General features: G+C 37.5%; 1 protein-coding gene across 6 annotated transcripts; it reads right to left on the bottom strand.

The window, feature by feature from the left end:
• Positions 1-353: 353 nt before the first annotated feature.
• On the bottom strand, positions 354-11492 carry LOC123987022 (adhesion G protein-coupled receptor E2-like). Of its 6 annotated transcripts, none has more exons than XM_046075542.1 (23): positions 11186-11492; positions 10834-10872; positions 10349-10720; positions 10073-10204; positions 9770-9913; positions 9530-9655; positions 8758-8901; positions 8464-8607; positions 8117-8263; positions 7966-8003; positions 7390-7470; positions 7102-7131; positions 6847-7009; positions 6637-6750; positions 6174-6349; positions 5902-6075; positions 5594-5797; positions 5230-5471; positions 5060-5126; positions 2807-2898; positions 1282-1441; positions 1062-1124; positions 354-718 (listed from the first exon to the last, which is right to left on the bottom strand). In XM_046075542.1, exons 1-23 carry the CDS (start codon positions 11214-11216, stop codon positions 608-610), a joined length of 2994 nt encoding a protein of 997 aa, XP_045931498.1. In that variant the 5' UTR covers positions 11217-11492; the 3' UTR covers positions 354-607. The 6 variants fall into 6 exon arrangements, with proteins under 6 accessions (XP_045931498.1, XP_045931506.1, XP_045931524.1 ...); XM_046075550.1 differs by having other exon boundaries at positions 6174-6337; XM_046075568.1 differs by having other exon boundaries at positions 6174-6205.
• Between the last annotated feature and the right edge of the window lie 1361 nt (positions 11493-12853).

Genomic DNA, 12853 nt, shown 5'->3' with positions numbered 1-12853 from the left:
GCATTCAGTCCTTAATGAATTAATCTCTAAACATCATGTCAAAATGGTGGGTATTCGAGTTATGCTGGCTGAGACTAACTTAACAAATTGGAAAAAATAAAATTGCATTGCAAGGGAAATATTTTCAATTATAAAATATATTTTATTCTTCTTCTCTGTAACTTGTAACTACAGGGTTCAAATAAACAGCAATAAATACAATAAGTACAATACAGGATTTGAAATTCAGGAGAGTAAAAGGAAATACGCAAGTACCTTACCGTTAACTTAAGTAACATAAAAGTAAAAGTACTTTATTTTCCACCCCTAAGTGGGGTCACTAAGACAAAACTGAGACATATCTCGAAGTTTTTTTCTAATCCACATTCTGGAGAAATTAAATTCTGGAGGGATTATACTTATTTAAGATCATTCTGATCTTTTGATCAGAGAAAGACACGAGTTATTTGCTCACGAGGACACTGTAAGAAAACTGAGACATATTTGAGAAGAATCATGAGATCCCAGGAGTCATAGCTGTTTTATGTTTAAATAAAAGAAAATAAAAAAAATCAAGCCAGTTGTTTTGACAGACAAACAAACAAACAGTAACGATTGACTTCTGGTTCTAGTGGATATTGTTTGCATTTCTTCTCTCTGTCTTCTGTCTTTCTTTTGTCGTTCTCATTTCAACTTCATTAGCCTTGTGGATGTCTTCGGAGACTGATGGCACATCTCTCTGATGAAATACGTATTTTAAACATCATTAAAAGAAGTGGTGAAATTCATGCAACATAACACAAATCATAATTCAATCAGTGAAGCACAAGACTTCTTGAGTAGTCCCTTAATAATATAGATTTACATGCAGGCACATTTGTTTTAATGCCAGGTTGTTTTGTCTTCTATTTTAATGCCAAGTTGTTCAGCATACTATTATGTGTCTTTGTAGTCTTGATAGCCATACAACAGTTACAAAGACACCTCAAAAACAAAAAGAGCTACACTAAAGTAATTATAAACACACAATTATTAAAGTGGCTCCTTGGATTGTGTATTGTTTTTTTCTTGTTAAAACTCACCACAGATCCTCCTCTGTGCTTTTTGAAAGAACAGGTCAGCCATTTCACATATTCCTCTCTAACCTAGAAAATACCATGAAATACAGTCATGTGTGTTAGTGCTACCTTAAATATAGACAGCTTTTCTACTGCTGTCATCATTTGAAGTTCTGCTCTATAAATTGAAAATGTATTAGAGAGCAGATTAACGAGAGCACAATCATCTGCATAAAGAGTTTACCTCCTTGTTGAGCACACAGTGGACAATGAAGAGAAGCGTCCCCTGTTGGGAGTTAAGAATTATAAAGAGGACCTGAAAGAAAAGGTTTGTCTGGTACAGGCCTAGAATCCAGGTACAGCCCAGTATGACAAACTGGGCCAGGATCTTGAACACAATCAACCTGTAAAAAATGAGAATTAAAAATAAAATTAGAATTTTAACCATGTATTCTTCTTTCAACACAGATGGGTACAGCATTTGTAACACTTTGAATATGTTGGCACTTGATCTATCAGTTGACAAAATGTATATAACAAAGTGTAATAAAGAGGAGAATCTGTGTGTGTATTTATATTTCGATTATGTCAAGAACCGTTCATCCCATCGACTTCAAACGTGGCAGGTGTGTTGCTGGGAGTGCAGTGTTGCGTTTGGTGCAATTTGGGGCTTAAGGGCTCCGAAGTGGCAGTGAATTGTTGAAACTGAGTTCTCGTCATCACGCAGGTTTGATATAGGCCTATGTTAAAAACGATTTTGTTGGAACGGAGTTGTAAGAGTTTTATGTTTTATGTTAAGTTCTAAGGAACCACTGAATATCAATAATTCAATTCAATTCAAAACAGCTTTATTGGCATGAATGTATAACATCAGTATTTCCGCCATTGTCATGTTGTTTCAGTGTTATTAATGCTGGTCAGGGGTCAGTAAATAAGTTTGATAATTTAAAAACAAATGTTGGGTTCCCAGTTGGCATAGTCAATAGTGCACAGGCCATTCAATCAGAGGGTTGTGAGATTGATCCCCCTTGTGTGAATAGTCTTTTCTTCCCTCCTCAACTAATTATAACTATGAAGAGACTGTTTCACATGCTCACAATAAAGCATGTGCTGGAGTGTGTGCGTACTGGCGACTGATCCACATCCATCAACCTATGGACGCTTATTTTCATCACCCCAGCATATCCAGGCAGGTGAAATTCCTGCGCTTCTCATTCAAGGGGATCACAAGGCTTTTTTAAGAGGTGAGTCAAGCATGCCACAGTGTCTTTTGAATGTCTTTTTAGAACTTTTCAAAGTAAAAGCTCTAAATTCAACTCGAAATAAAGCACTGCGACAACAAACTGTCTCACTCTTAACAGGAAGTAATTATGTGAGTAACAGTTGCTGTCATGACTGAGATTTGTATCAAAGTATTATTTATTTATGTATTAATTTATTTGGCCCACCATCCGCCTATTGCCAACCACTGCGTGAAATCAATGTGAGATGCACATTTTAATAAAAAGCACAGAGGCGTCAAACCGGGCCCCTGTGAACAGGCACTGCACTAGTATATTTAAGTTGAACATCCAATTTTGTATTTGCATAAGACCATGAAAGACATTAAATTGACTTTATGTAGAGTCTGTGATATACTGTTTCTATATGTCCATTATGTATCCATTTGAACTTTTCTGGGAACAAGCTGTTATATTGAGGAAGTCAATCCAGACACACATTTCTCAGATTTTTCATTTATATGCAAAGATAATCTTCAACACTCATACCTGGTGTCTTTGGATTGAGAAACATCACTTTTCATGTTGGCCAAGGTGGGTCTCAGATTCCATAGAGTAGCACAGAACAATATCCAATTAAGCTTTAAGAAGAAAAGACACAGGCTGAGCTGAGATAGAGCAGGATATTGCCAAAAAAGAAAGAACAAAATACATTTACAACCTTCATTCAACCCTTCAATACTACACTACTAAGCCTACTGCTCTGGTGGCAGTGGTAGGAGGTAGTGTTGTAGTCAAGACCAGCCAAACCAAGACCATGTCAAGACCAAGACTTTTAGGGTCTGAGACCAAGACCAGTTCCCCACATTACATGACACAATAAAATGTGGAAGAAGATCATAGGTACTTCTCAAATTTATCTGAAAGGTCCATATTCCCATTAAAGGACCCACATACAAACACTAAGAGCTGAAATCAACGTAAGCATCTTTATTTAACACTCCTTTTCCATGCTTACCATTGCAGGTAGCTGTGACAGTCGTTAACTGGAACAACATGTTTTTAATTAGGGTTATTGGTTGCATTTGAAGCAAAATGTTTTACATCCAATCAAAGTTAGGATGTTAACAAATAAATCAGACAAAAGCAATTAATTGATATTCCCAAAGTTATGGTCTCGACTGGTCTTGAAATAAAATCCTGAGTCCTCCCTGTCCGAGAACGAGACTAGACCGAGTACAAATGCGGTCGAGTCCAAGATGAGACCAAGAACATCAAAAAGTGGTCTCAAGACTGGTCTTGAGTACTACAACACTTGTAGGAGGTCCTTGTGACTTATTTATAGAGAGTAATCCACTGAAAAGGAACTAATCGTGCATTATTGCTTGTGGCGTGTCAACACGTAAAATACACGGTCACGTTTTTGATAATGTTTGACTGACCTATAGGTATAACTGTTATATGTATTCCAGCTCTTGGTGATGTTATATTATAAGTTTAGAAATATTTCTCTTGTCTCTTCTCTTATTTTGGGTGCAATACCCAGCAACGTCAGTAGGCAGCAGCAGGACGTTAGGCAGCTAACCGGAACTCTGATTTGCGCTCTTTTTGGCCCTCAGGGTATTCTGCTATGAGGAGTTAATGAAACAACAGCCTAAAGGCCCTTTAAAATAGGAAGTGATTTGCGCTGCGATGGCCGCTGGGTTCAGTGCAAATCTATCTTTGACCGGGTTGGTCAACACAACAACGCAAATCATGGGTTTCATAGCGTAGCAATGCCCTCATCATCTGAATCGTGTGTCTGAAAGGCCCTTACAGTTGTCCTGTCTGCTTATTTCAACTTTTTATCAGGTTAGTGTAATGTAAAAGTACAAAGAAAACACATTACAAGTGCTCTTCTTGCATCTTGCATGTACTTTAATTTGTTGTTGTGCCTCTGATCTGTATGCTAGCGCCATCACCTAAATATACAACGTTATGGTTGTTAACCTGTTAAAAGCTGATCTTATATTCAGTAGCATGAGGAACATAAAGATATTTTCATATTGTTATTGTTAGCTATGTGTCTGACTCAAGAGTGTAAATGAAAAAAACATTCTGCTACAAGGAGTCAGTGCAGCAACAGTATGATGTTGTTCTGCCTGCTCATGTCAAGTTTTTATCAAAATAACTGTTTTTTGGTCGCATGCCTGGGACCTGCATCACTTACTTGGTAGCAAACACTGTAAATGAGCAACCTACACCTTTCTCCAACAATTCACGTGACTCTGTGCAAAACAGCACTCACTTTTTTTGTCTGTAATCTTGAAGGCAAATGGCATACAAGAGAGTAATTTATTCACAGCTTGTAAAGACTTCATTTCCTGGCTTACAACTACATTACTTTTTCATTGTCAGTATTTTGGCAAATCACTAAGCAGCATCCAGGCACATTGATGCCTCATTTGCATTAAGTTGATGTTTTTTAATTCCTTTTTTTAGGTCTCTGGTTATTTCTGTGTTGCCTGCTACCCTACAATGCTTTGAGAGTCAAATAACAGTCCAACTGAAAATTAATAGGAAGGAATTTCTCTTTGGATTGCCACACATTCACAGTCTTAACTGCCAATCCAGCAGGACATTGGAAGAGCTTCAAGAGAAAAATACTGGATCAGCTTTAACATGCCCAAAAAATGTATTTTGTCAAAGATAAGTCTTTAAGTGCACAATGGCTGGTTTTGAGATTAGTTAAAAACTGGTCAAAAGAGAAGTTAAAGTTGGAGAAATAGAAGGGATTCAATTGCTAATATGCAATATACTCACTCCAAGGATAAAAATCACAGGGCCTGTTAAAGCCCAGTTGAAATTGCGCTGTGTAGAGAGCCAGCACCTGCAACACAATCAAACAAATAAACAATCTTTTCAACCTAGATGCACATCAGTTATACAGGAGAATGTGAATGAGTGCATGTATTACTGATTGTCCTACTCACACCCCTGTCTTAGTAGCACCATATCCATCAGAATACACCAGTGCAGAAACACCCACAATCACAAATGGAACACCGTAGCCAATCAGGCAGAGAACTGGCCTGGGGAGGCCATCTCTCTGGATGACCTGCACCTTGGACAGCCTCCGGACCAACAGGTAGAGCTGAAGCGCCTCCAGCTGCATCCATACAAAGCTTGCAACAACTAGGAAGTGGAGAAGCCCCGCCATGACGGTGCAGGCCCGCTGTAGACACAGAGAAGTATCTTGAAAACAATGAAATGCTTCTGGAAACACTTTCAGCAAAGAATGGTTAGCTTCGGTTAGGTCACATTTAATACTAAATCTGCTTCTTAGTTTGACTGTACCTTTTGATCAACATATCTGTCGTTCCACAGCAGCAGCAGTTGGGACAAGGAGAGGTTGAGGCAGAGGTGAAGACGAGCTGTGTTGTTGATCTTGGGGTTCCAGCTACACAGGAGGAAGGTGAAGATGGCCAAAGCAAAGAAGAATAGTCCAACAATCACACACATTCGGTTTAGCCAGTCTAAGAAAGAATTATCCGGTGGAGGCTGAGAAGACACAACGCACAAGCAAATACATACTGTGATCAACCTGACTTTGACTGTAGGATCCTGTATTGGCAAATGCACATTCACAAACAGATCTATAATACCTCCCCTATCTGCAAGATGAGGGCAAATGTGGAGAGGTGAGAGCAGCTGCACACGGTATAGTTTTCATTGGTGTATGCAACCCAACAGCCCTCTACTGACCAACGCATGTTCTTGGTATTTTCTGCTCCATTGTCCCAGTACACACAGGTCACGAAACCAGATTCAGGTAATGTCTGATGAAACCAGAAAAACAAAGATTTTTAGATATGTTGAAAGTTAGCTAACCATATAATAAGTATCCAAATATATGGATAGATGAACTGGGCAGCACCTTCTTGTGTTGGATGGTAAAGTTGACAGGCTCTGTGAGGTTGGTGATGTTCATTGAGGGTAAGATTGCAGTGATGACATCTGAGTACATCTCTGTACTGTTTTCTGATTCAAAGTATTGCTGACTAAGAAGACTCTCCATCCCATTCAGTGTCATAAAGGCAGCTGTTGCAGAACCTCGGAGTATATTGTGGAGGTGATTAACGCTTTGAAAAACCATACTGTTTACCATACTTAACATTATCATTTACCACAAAACTATGTTCTGTTTTTCCAATTTGTGTATAAATTTGATTAAAAAAAGGTTGGGTGCAGGGTGATTTACTATAGTCAAATTGCATTTCAAAAGGTGGCAAAATAAAATCTTATTTTCGGTATGTGAGGATGCAAAATAAATGCTTTGGGTTTTTTTTTAATATATAGTTTAGTAACTGTCATCATCTTTTTCATTATATTTTTCTCACCATTGTTATTTTTGGCCAGACCTTCCAGGTTGATCTCCATAATGTTTCCATTTGCTGAGAGACTAGAGATCGCTGCATTGTTGCTTCCAGGTCCGATAGTTTGAAGACTTAAATCTAACACACAGATTAACATTACAACAGCATGACTTTATATCGCCCCAGTACACTCACAGTAAAGGTCTACAATAAACTGAAATGAAGATATCTCACCCACTGTTGAAGTTGTCGCAGTTGTCTTGGTTTGGTTCTGGCCTGGCTGCACTAATGTAGACACTAAACGGTGTGAGATGCCCAGGATCACATTGCCGGTCTCCCCGTCTCCATTACTACTCACCATGACGGTTCTGGCACGTGGTCCAACACCTGACACTTCCTGCAAGAATAAATATTTGAATAACTTATCTGCCTGATGTTGCAAACCCAAAGTAGGATTAAAGTGACACAGGTTATTTACGGAACAAGTACCATAGATGCTGAGAAGCTGTTTGTCACAGTCTGTAGAGAAAGAAAAAGAGAGAGGGGGAGAATTTTGTAAATGCAGTTGCTGTGTCTACACATAATTTGCATCAAACTTAAATTGCTGTCGACTTAATTTCCAGTTTATCTAAAACTAGCTCTGCACACTTTAAGAAATTACTGTTGCTGAGTGCTCAAGTGTAGAGCTTATTGAAGGCAGCTAAAACTGAAAGACTTAAGCTGTGAAAAGAAATATATCTTTTATCTTTAAGAGGGACACCAGTGTTTTCTCCTCACCGCTACTGGTAAGGTGAGGCCTGCATTGTCTTTCAGCTGTTGGTCCACGTTGCCAAGAAAAGTTCTCTCTTTTGTCTGTCCCTGCAGTAAATTAAATAAATAAATAAATAAAATAAGATGTAGTTTGTAGTGAATAATATTCAAACTTTGAAATATTTTGGCAAAAGATATTTACATTTGTGCAACATAAAGTATAACATTTTCACCTCTATCTGCTCACATTACAAGTGTTGTGGTTTAGTGCATCTGTGTGGTAAATGGCACCTCCTAAATGTGTACCCAACTAAAATCACTGTTGCATACTAAATGCTGATGACAACAGTACTACTATTAACAATTAAGATAAGATATAAGATTTAACTGAGTTTTAACTTATTTGTCAGGCCAACTAACTTCTCTTATAGGTCATTTTGATCCATCCACAAGATGAAGCTATGAACCCTAAATGTGACTTGAACAAAAGCCTACAATACACACGATGTTGTTGTTGTTGCTTTTTGTAATATATTGTGGATATTTACACTAAGTGCAACATTTTTCCTTCTATAACCGTGTCACTTTTCTTGCTATATTTACCTCTGGGGGTTTTATCTCAGCTAGAATTATCTGAACACCTGTTGAGTCAATGTAGAAGAAAATGACAAGAAAAAGAAATTACCAGTCATTCAGCATATCAGGATATTGCGGTATACTGTATATACTGTAGCCAAGTGCATGCTAAGCTCACTTTTACAATATGAGACCCCTAACGTCCACAAGATTCCAGTTGTAGGGAAGAACCCATCAGGGCAAGAACAATAGAAAGTCCCCGGGACATTAGTACACACAGTTTGTTTACCACATATACCAGGTGTCTCAGTGCACTCGTCAATATCTGTACAGACAGAATATATACAGTTAAACATATAATAGTGAAATATATGATAGTAAAATCAAAAGTCACACTAATAGTGAACATGTCTATGAAGATTCTCAGTCATCCAGGTCATAGTTATCCAACGAAGGTTAAAATCAAGGGCAACTGTTGCCCTTGATTTTAACCTTCGTTGGATAATAGTGAACATGTTCACACACCTGTGCATGGGTTATCAACACTGGCCATCATGCCAGCATTTAGCCGATAACCAGGGAAGCATGTGCAAAGGTAAGATCCAATTGTGTTTGTACAGTTGGCATTAGGTCCACAGACAGCAGCATCTTTGACACACTCATCAACATCTGTAAAATACATGATAGACAAATCAAACAATAAACCAGGCAACTCTGTGTGTGACCCTAGAACTGAAAAGTTGCAAGTGAATTGTATTTATCCATTTGCTTCTTGATGCTGAAAGACATCTTGCATCTTTAAAACCTCAATTCAAATACCAATACAGGTGTTGGTCGGACTGGGTTCATTGGTTGGTTGAGTTGGTGCGTAACCCACGTGACATGCACAAGTATAAGATCCAGGTGTGTTGGTGCAAACAGAGTCGGGGCCGCAGATGGTGGAGTTGAAACAATCATCGATATCTAAGGAACAGTAAACACAGATGGCATGGAATTGTGAATAAACAAAAGTTAATGGGAAAGTGTAATTTTACTCCAAAAAAGTATGATTTTAACAAAAACTACCTCACTCAAATAATATTAGTTAAGTGTATTCTGTTGATGGTAAGGGGTGGTTAACTATCCTGTGTGGAGGAAATCAGGTATTTTGAGTGATGTTCTTGAATGGGTTAAAGAAGAGCCATTGTGACACTAACTGCTGTACAGGTGATAATTACTGCATCGGAGCGTGGGGTGAAGACAACACTGAATCAGTGGTCAATTATTTTACAGTAAGCGGGTGTGTCAGTCGCCCGTTGTCCAGCAGACAAAGCCAAATCTGACAGAAGTCATTATTTCTGAAAGGATAAATCTAAAGGAATTATTTGCATAGCAATAATGACTAGGTGATAATGCAATCCATTAATTTATATTTTCTTCAAAAGAAAACATTCAACATCATAATTTTTTTTGATGTTATCATTGTTTTGACAAACTTTCTGGAGAAGAACTCCAACATAACATATGGAACTATGTTGGTAATAGCTTAGAGAAGATGAAATAAAAGCTAGTATTGATTAATTGGTGATGTGTAATATTACCGCAAACAGACCTTGGCAAACAGGAGTTCCACCGGGTACAACATGATAGCCTTTATCGCATTCACACACGTAACTTCCTGGGTTGTTGATGCAGGTCCCATCATCACCACAGATATTTTCAAGACATTCATCAATATCTATAAAGGGAAATAATCTCAGTCAGTCAGTCTCAACTTGTAAATCAGCCTTAACACAATAATGTCATTGCAGCTCAAGATCGGCAGTGAAACGGGCAAGAATTTTTATGGTACCTTTGCATGGGCTGGACTTTCCAGGCGGTAATGCTGGATATGTTGCACTGAATCCAGTTAAACAGGTGCAGAAGTACGATCCAATCGTGTTGGTACAATTGGAGTATGGACCACAAATCCCCGCAGTCTGGCATTCATCAATGTCTGAAAAGAAATGTCACAGGGTTTAAGGTGGTAAATACAGTACATGTGCAGAAAGTGCAAATCATAAGTGTGTATGAAGAATCTTAATGTGCTCACAGTGATAAAAGAGAATCATACAGCCATTATTAATTACAGATCAGATTAAATGAATGTGCTTACCAGTACAATAAAATGAATCTGGTGTGGGTAGTTGTTTTCGGGGCATTTCATACCCAGGAACACAGATACAGCCTCCAGTACCTGAACACTGAGCAAGTGGTCCACAAGATTCTGGTTTACAGTTATAATGATCTAAACAGAGATAACACACACACACACAAACGATATTCATGGTAAAACTACAGCTTTTCAATTGCAGTTAGGAACACATCATTGGTATCATATGTCTACACTAAAATATAAAGAAAAGGATGACAATGAGTAATCATTCCTTACAGGTTACATAACCCATACTGCTGTGTGGGTGACTTGATGGTTGGTATATGTAGAATCCTCCAGGACAGAGGACTATGCTTATTGTAATAGTATAAGCATTGCAAGGTCCAACATCACCATATGCATATCCTGTTGTTGGAGTTACAGATTCAGTTCTTGGATGATATCCGTCTGGTAAATGGATGGAATATTGTGTACCACCAATAGGTCCTCCATAGCAGCCTGTTGCAATTCTGTCTCCACCAAACCCTACAAAGCGCCACCACATCCCAACAAGATCTGCATCATCCTTTGGGAACTCTGGAAATGATGATGATGTAAATAAATAGTTGCGCCATGGTTCAGTTATGTTTGTGTATCCATCACACGAACCTGTATAGATCAACAAAACACACTGTATGTCAATAATAATGAACAAAGATCACTGCTATTTCACCATTAGCCAGAATCAGTATCAGATGTTTACAAGTAAACATCATCCATACCAGGAGGAAAATCACAGTGGCCAAGGATGATGAGTGAACCTATAAAGCACAAAGACAAAGAAGAGTTGATGTTTCTAAACTCTAAATAGCTGTCAATTGTTAAAAGGTCATCATCAATCTTAATTATTACAATTACATGTAAATGTAAGCTAAATGGATCCAAGACTATTATAGAAATTAGGTCACAGCTGAATTGGTGCTGATGATACTGATGACAAGAAATATCCATTTGTATTCTTAAAAGGTAACAACAACATACCGTACATTATAGCTATATCAAAATACTTGCTTAATTTGGTGTCATAATTTCTTCTCACACATCGTCAACAATATGAAACATGAATTAACTCACCCAAGAGAAGTGAAATGGCACAGCAGCTCATCGTGACAGGTCCCAGTCCACAAAAAAATCAAACATCACTGTTTAAACTGCGTTTAAGTACATTTTGGAAATTTGCACAGCATCCACAAACAAGATTTGGCAATAATGCAAAACCAATGCAAATTCACTTACTTGTGAAGGAAAAGCTTAAGTTTAATTTAGCTCACACCAAGACATGAGCCGGGGCCAGAGCTCTGTGTGGCTACTGCAATAACACTGCAATGTGTTATTTTTTTTTTATGTTATGTTATGTTGTGTTAACTTAGCTTATCTTAGCTTTGTGTTCATTATTAAGAGGTCATAGATTAGAGATTAATTTATTTTTGTAAACAAAAAGCAAAAATGTCAACATTTTTAAGTGTTTTTTATGATATTAATGACAGACAGCCTAAAGTTAAAAGTTTATTTTTAGTTTAAATATATTTTTGTCAAACCAAATCATAAACATACAATTTCAAATATGTGTTGGGGAATTCTTGTGTTTTGATCCGAATCAGAATCGGAATCAGAATCAGCTTTATTGCCAGGTATGTGAACACATTCGAGGAATTTAACTCAGGACTCAGGATACATTGCTCACGATATACTTACTTATTCAATAATACAATAATAACATCAGACAGGCTACAGTATAGAGAACACATATATTCACACACATAAACAAAAACAATATAGACAGATTGAGACAATAGTGCAATGAGCACAGTGCAAAGGATGCAGGAGTAAATGTTTATTACCATTATTATTGCTATTAATTATGTACGTTTCGGAGGTGGATGAGATGTACAGGTGCACATTTATTTTATTTATTTATTTATTTATAGAGTTTAAGTTTACAGAGACAGTGCACATTGATAAATATTTCTGTAGTAGTCCTTGGGCAGGTGTTATCGCAACTACATAAAATACATTAAAACAGGAACAACAGTACTTATTCATATAACGAGATACCTTTCACGAGGACACGTAAAATACTAAAACAAGGACAACAATTTAAAAAACATAAAACATAAAACAAAGCCATGCAGAATCTTATAGATAAGACAAGCATCAGTAAATGTAATAATATTGTCCCAGCTCAGTAAATTATGATTGTATAGACTGTGACAGTGGTGATGAGTATTTGGCTTTCTATCAAGCACCTTGGAAGCCTGGTGTTATACGAACTGCACAGGTTTGAGTGTTGTACAGGACGCTTGTGCCCAACTAGTCAAACAGTATGACAAATATGGCATAATCATAGCATTAAAATATGCTGTTGCTGCCTTAGTAGTTAGACAGTTTCTGATATGGCAAAAGTTTGACAGATTAAATTTAACTGCATTTATTACCTTCTTAATTTGTTTTTTAAATGTAAGATTAGTATCAATTATTACACCAAGATATTTAAAATCAGAAACCACCTTGCAATGTAAATATTGGGTGTGAGATCATCGACAGACCTCTTTGTGAAGAACATACAAGCCATTTTCATGTTTAAATGAAGACAGGAGTTATTAAGCCACTGTGTGACATTGTGACACTGGCCATCACTGCCGTGAGCTTACATGCAGCTTGCTGTATGTTTGTCAAGTGTACATAAATGACAGTATCATCTGTGTACATTTGAATTTCAGACTCATTGCATACAGTGGGTAG

Source organism: Micropterus dolomieu, linkage group LG02, assembly GCF_021292245.1.
Source record: "Micropterus dolomieu isolate WLL.071019.BEF.003 ecotype Adirondacks linkage group LG02, ASM2129224v1, whole genome shotgun sequence".
Lineage (NCBI taxonomy): Eukaryota > Metazoa > Chordata > Actinopteri > Centrarchiformes > Centrarchidae > Micropterus > Micropterus dolomieu.
Note: the sequence above shows the minus strand (reverse complement) of the source record. Positions and strands in the feature narration are given on the sequence as shown.

Bases quoted from the DNA above. Each gene is read 5' to 3' on its own strand.
- LOC123987022 (XM_046075542.1), bottom strand. From the start codon at position 11,216: ATGAGCTGCTGTGCCATTTCACTTCTCTTGG. The intron at 10,205-10,348 runs GTAAGGAATGAT...ATCTCTGTTTAG, and splicing joins CAGTATGGGTTATGTAACCT to ATCATTATAACTGTAAACCA. The intron at 7,010-7,101 runs GTACTTGTTCCG...TTATTCTTGCAG, and splicing joins ACAGCTTCTCAGCATCTATG to GAAGTGTCAGGTGTTGGACC.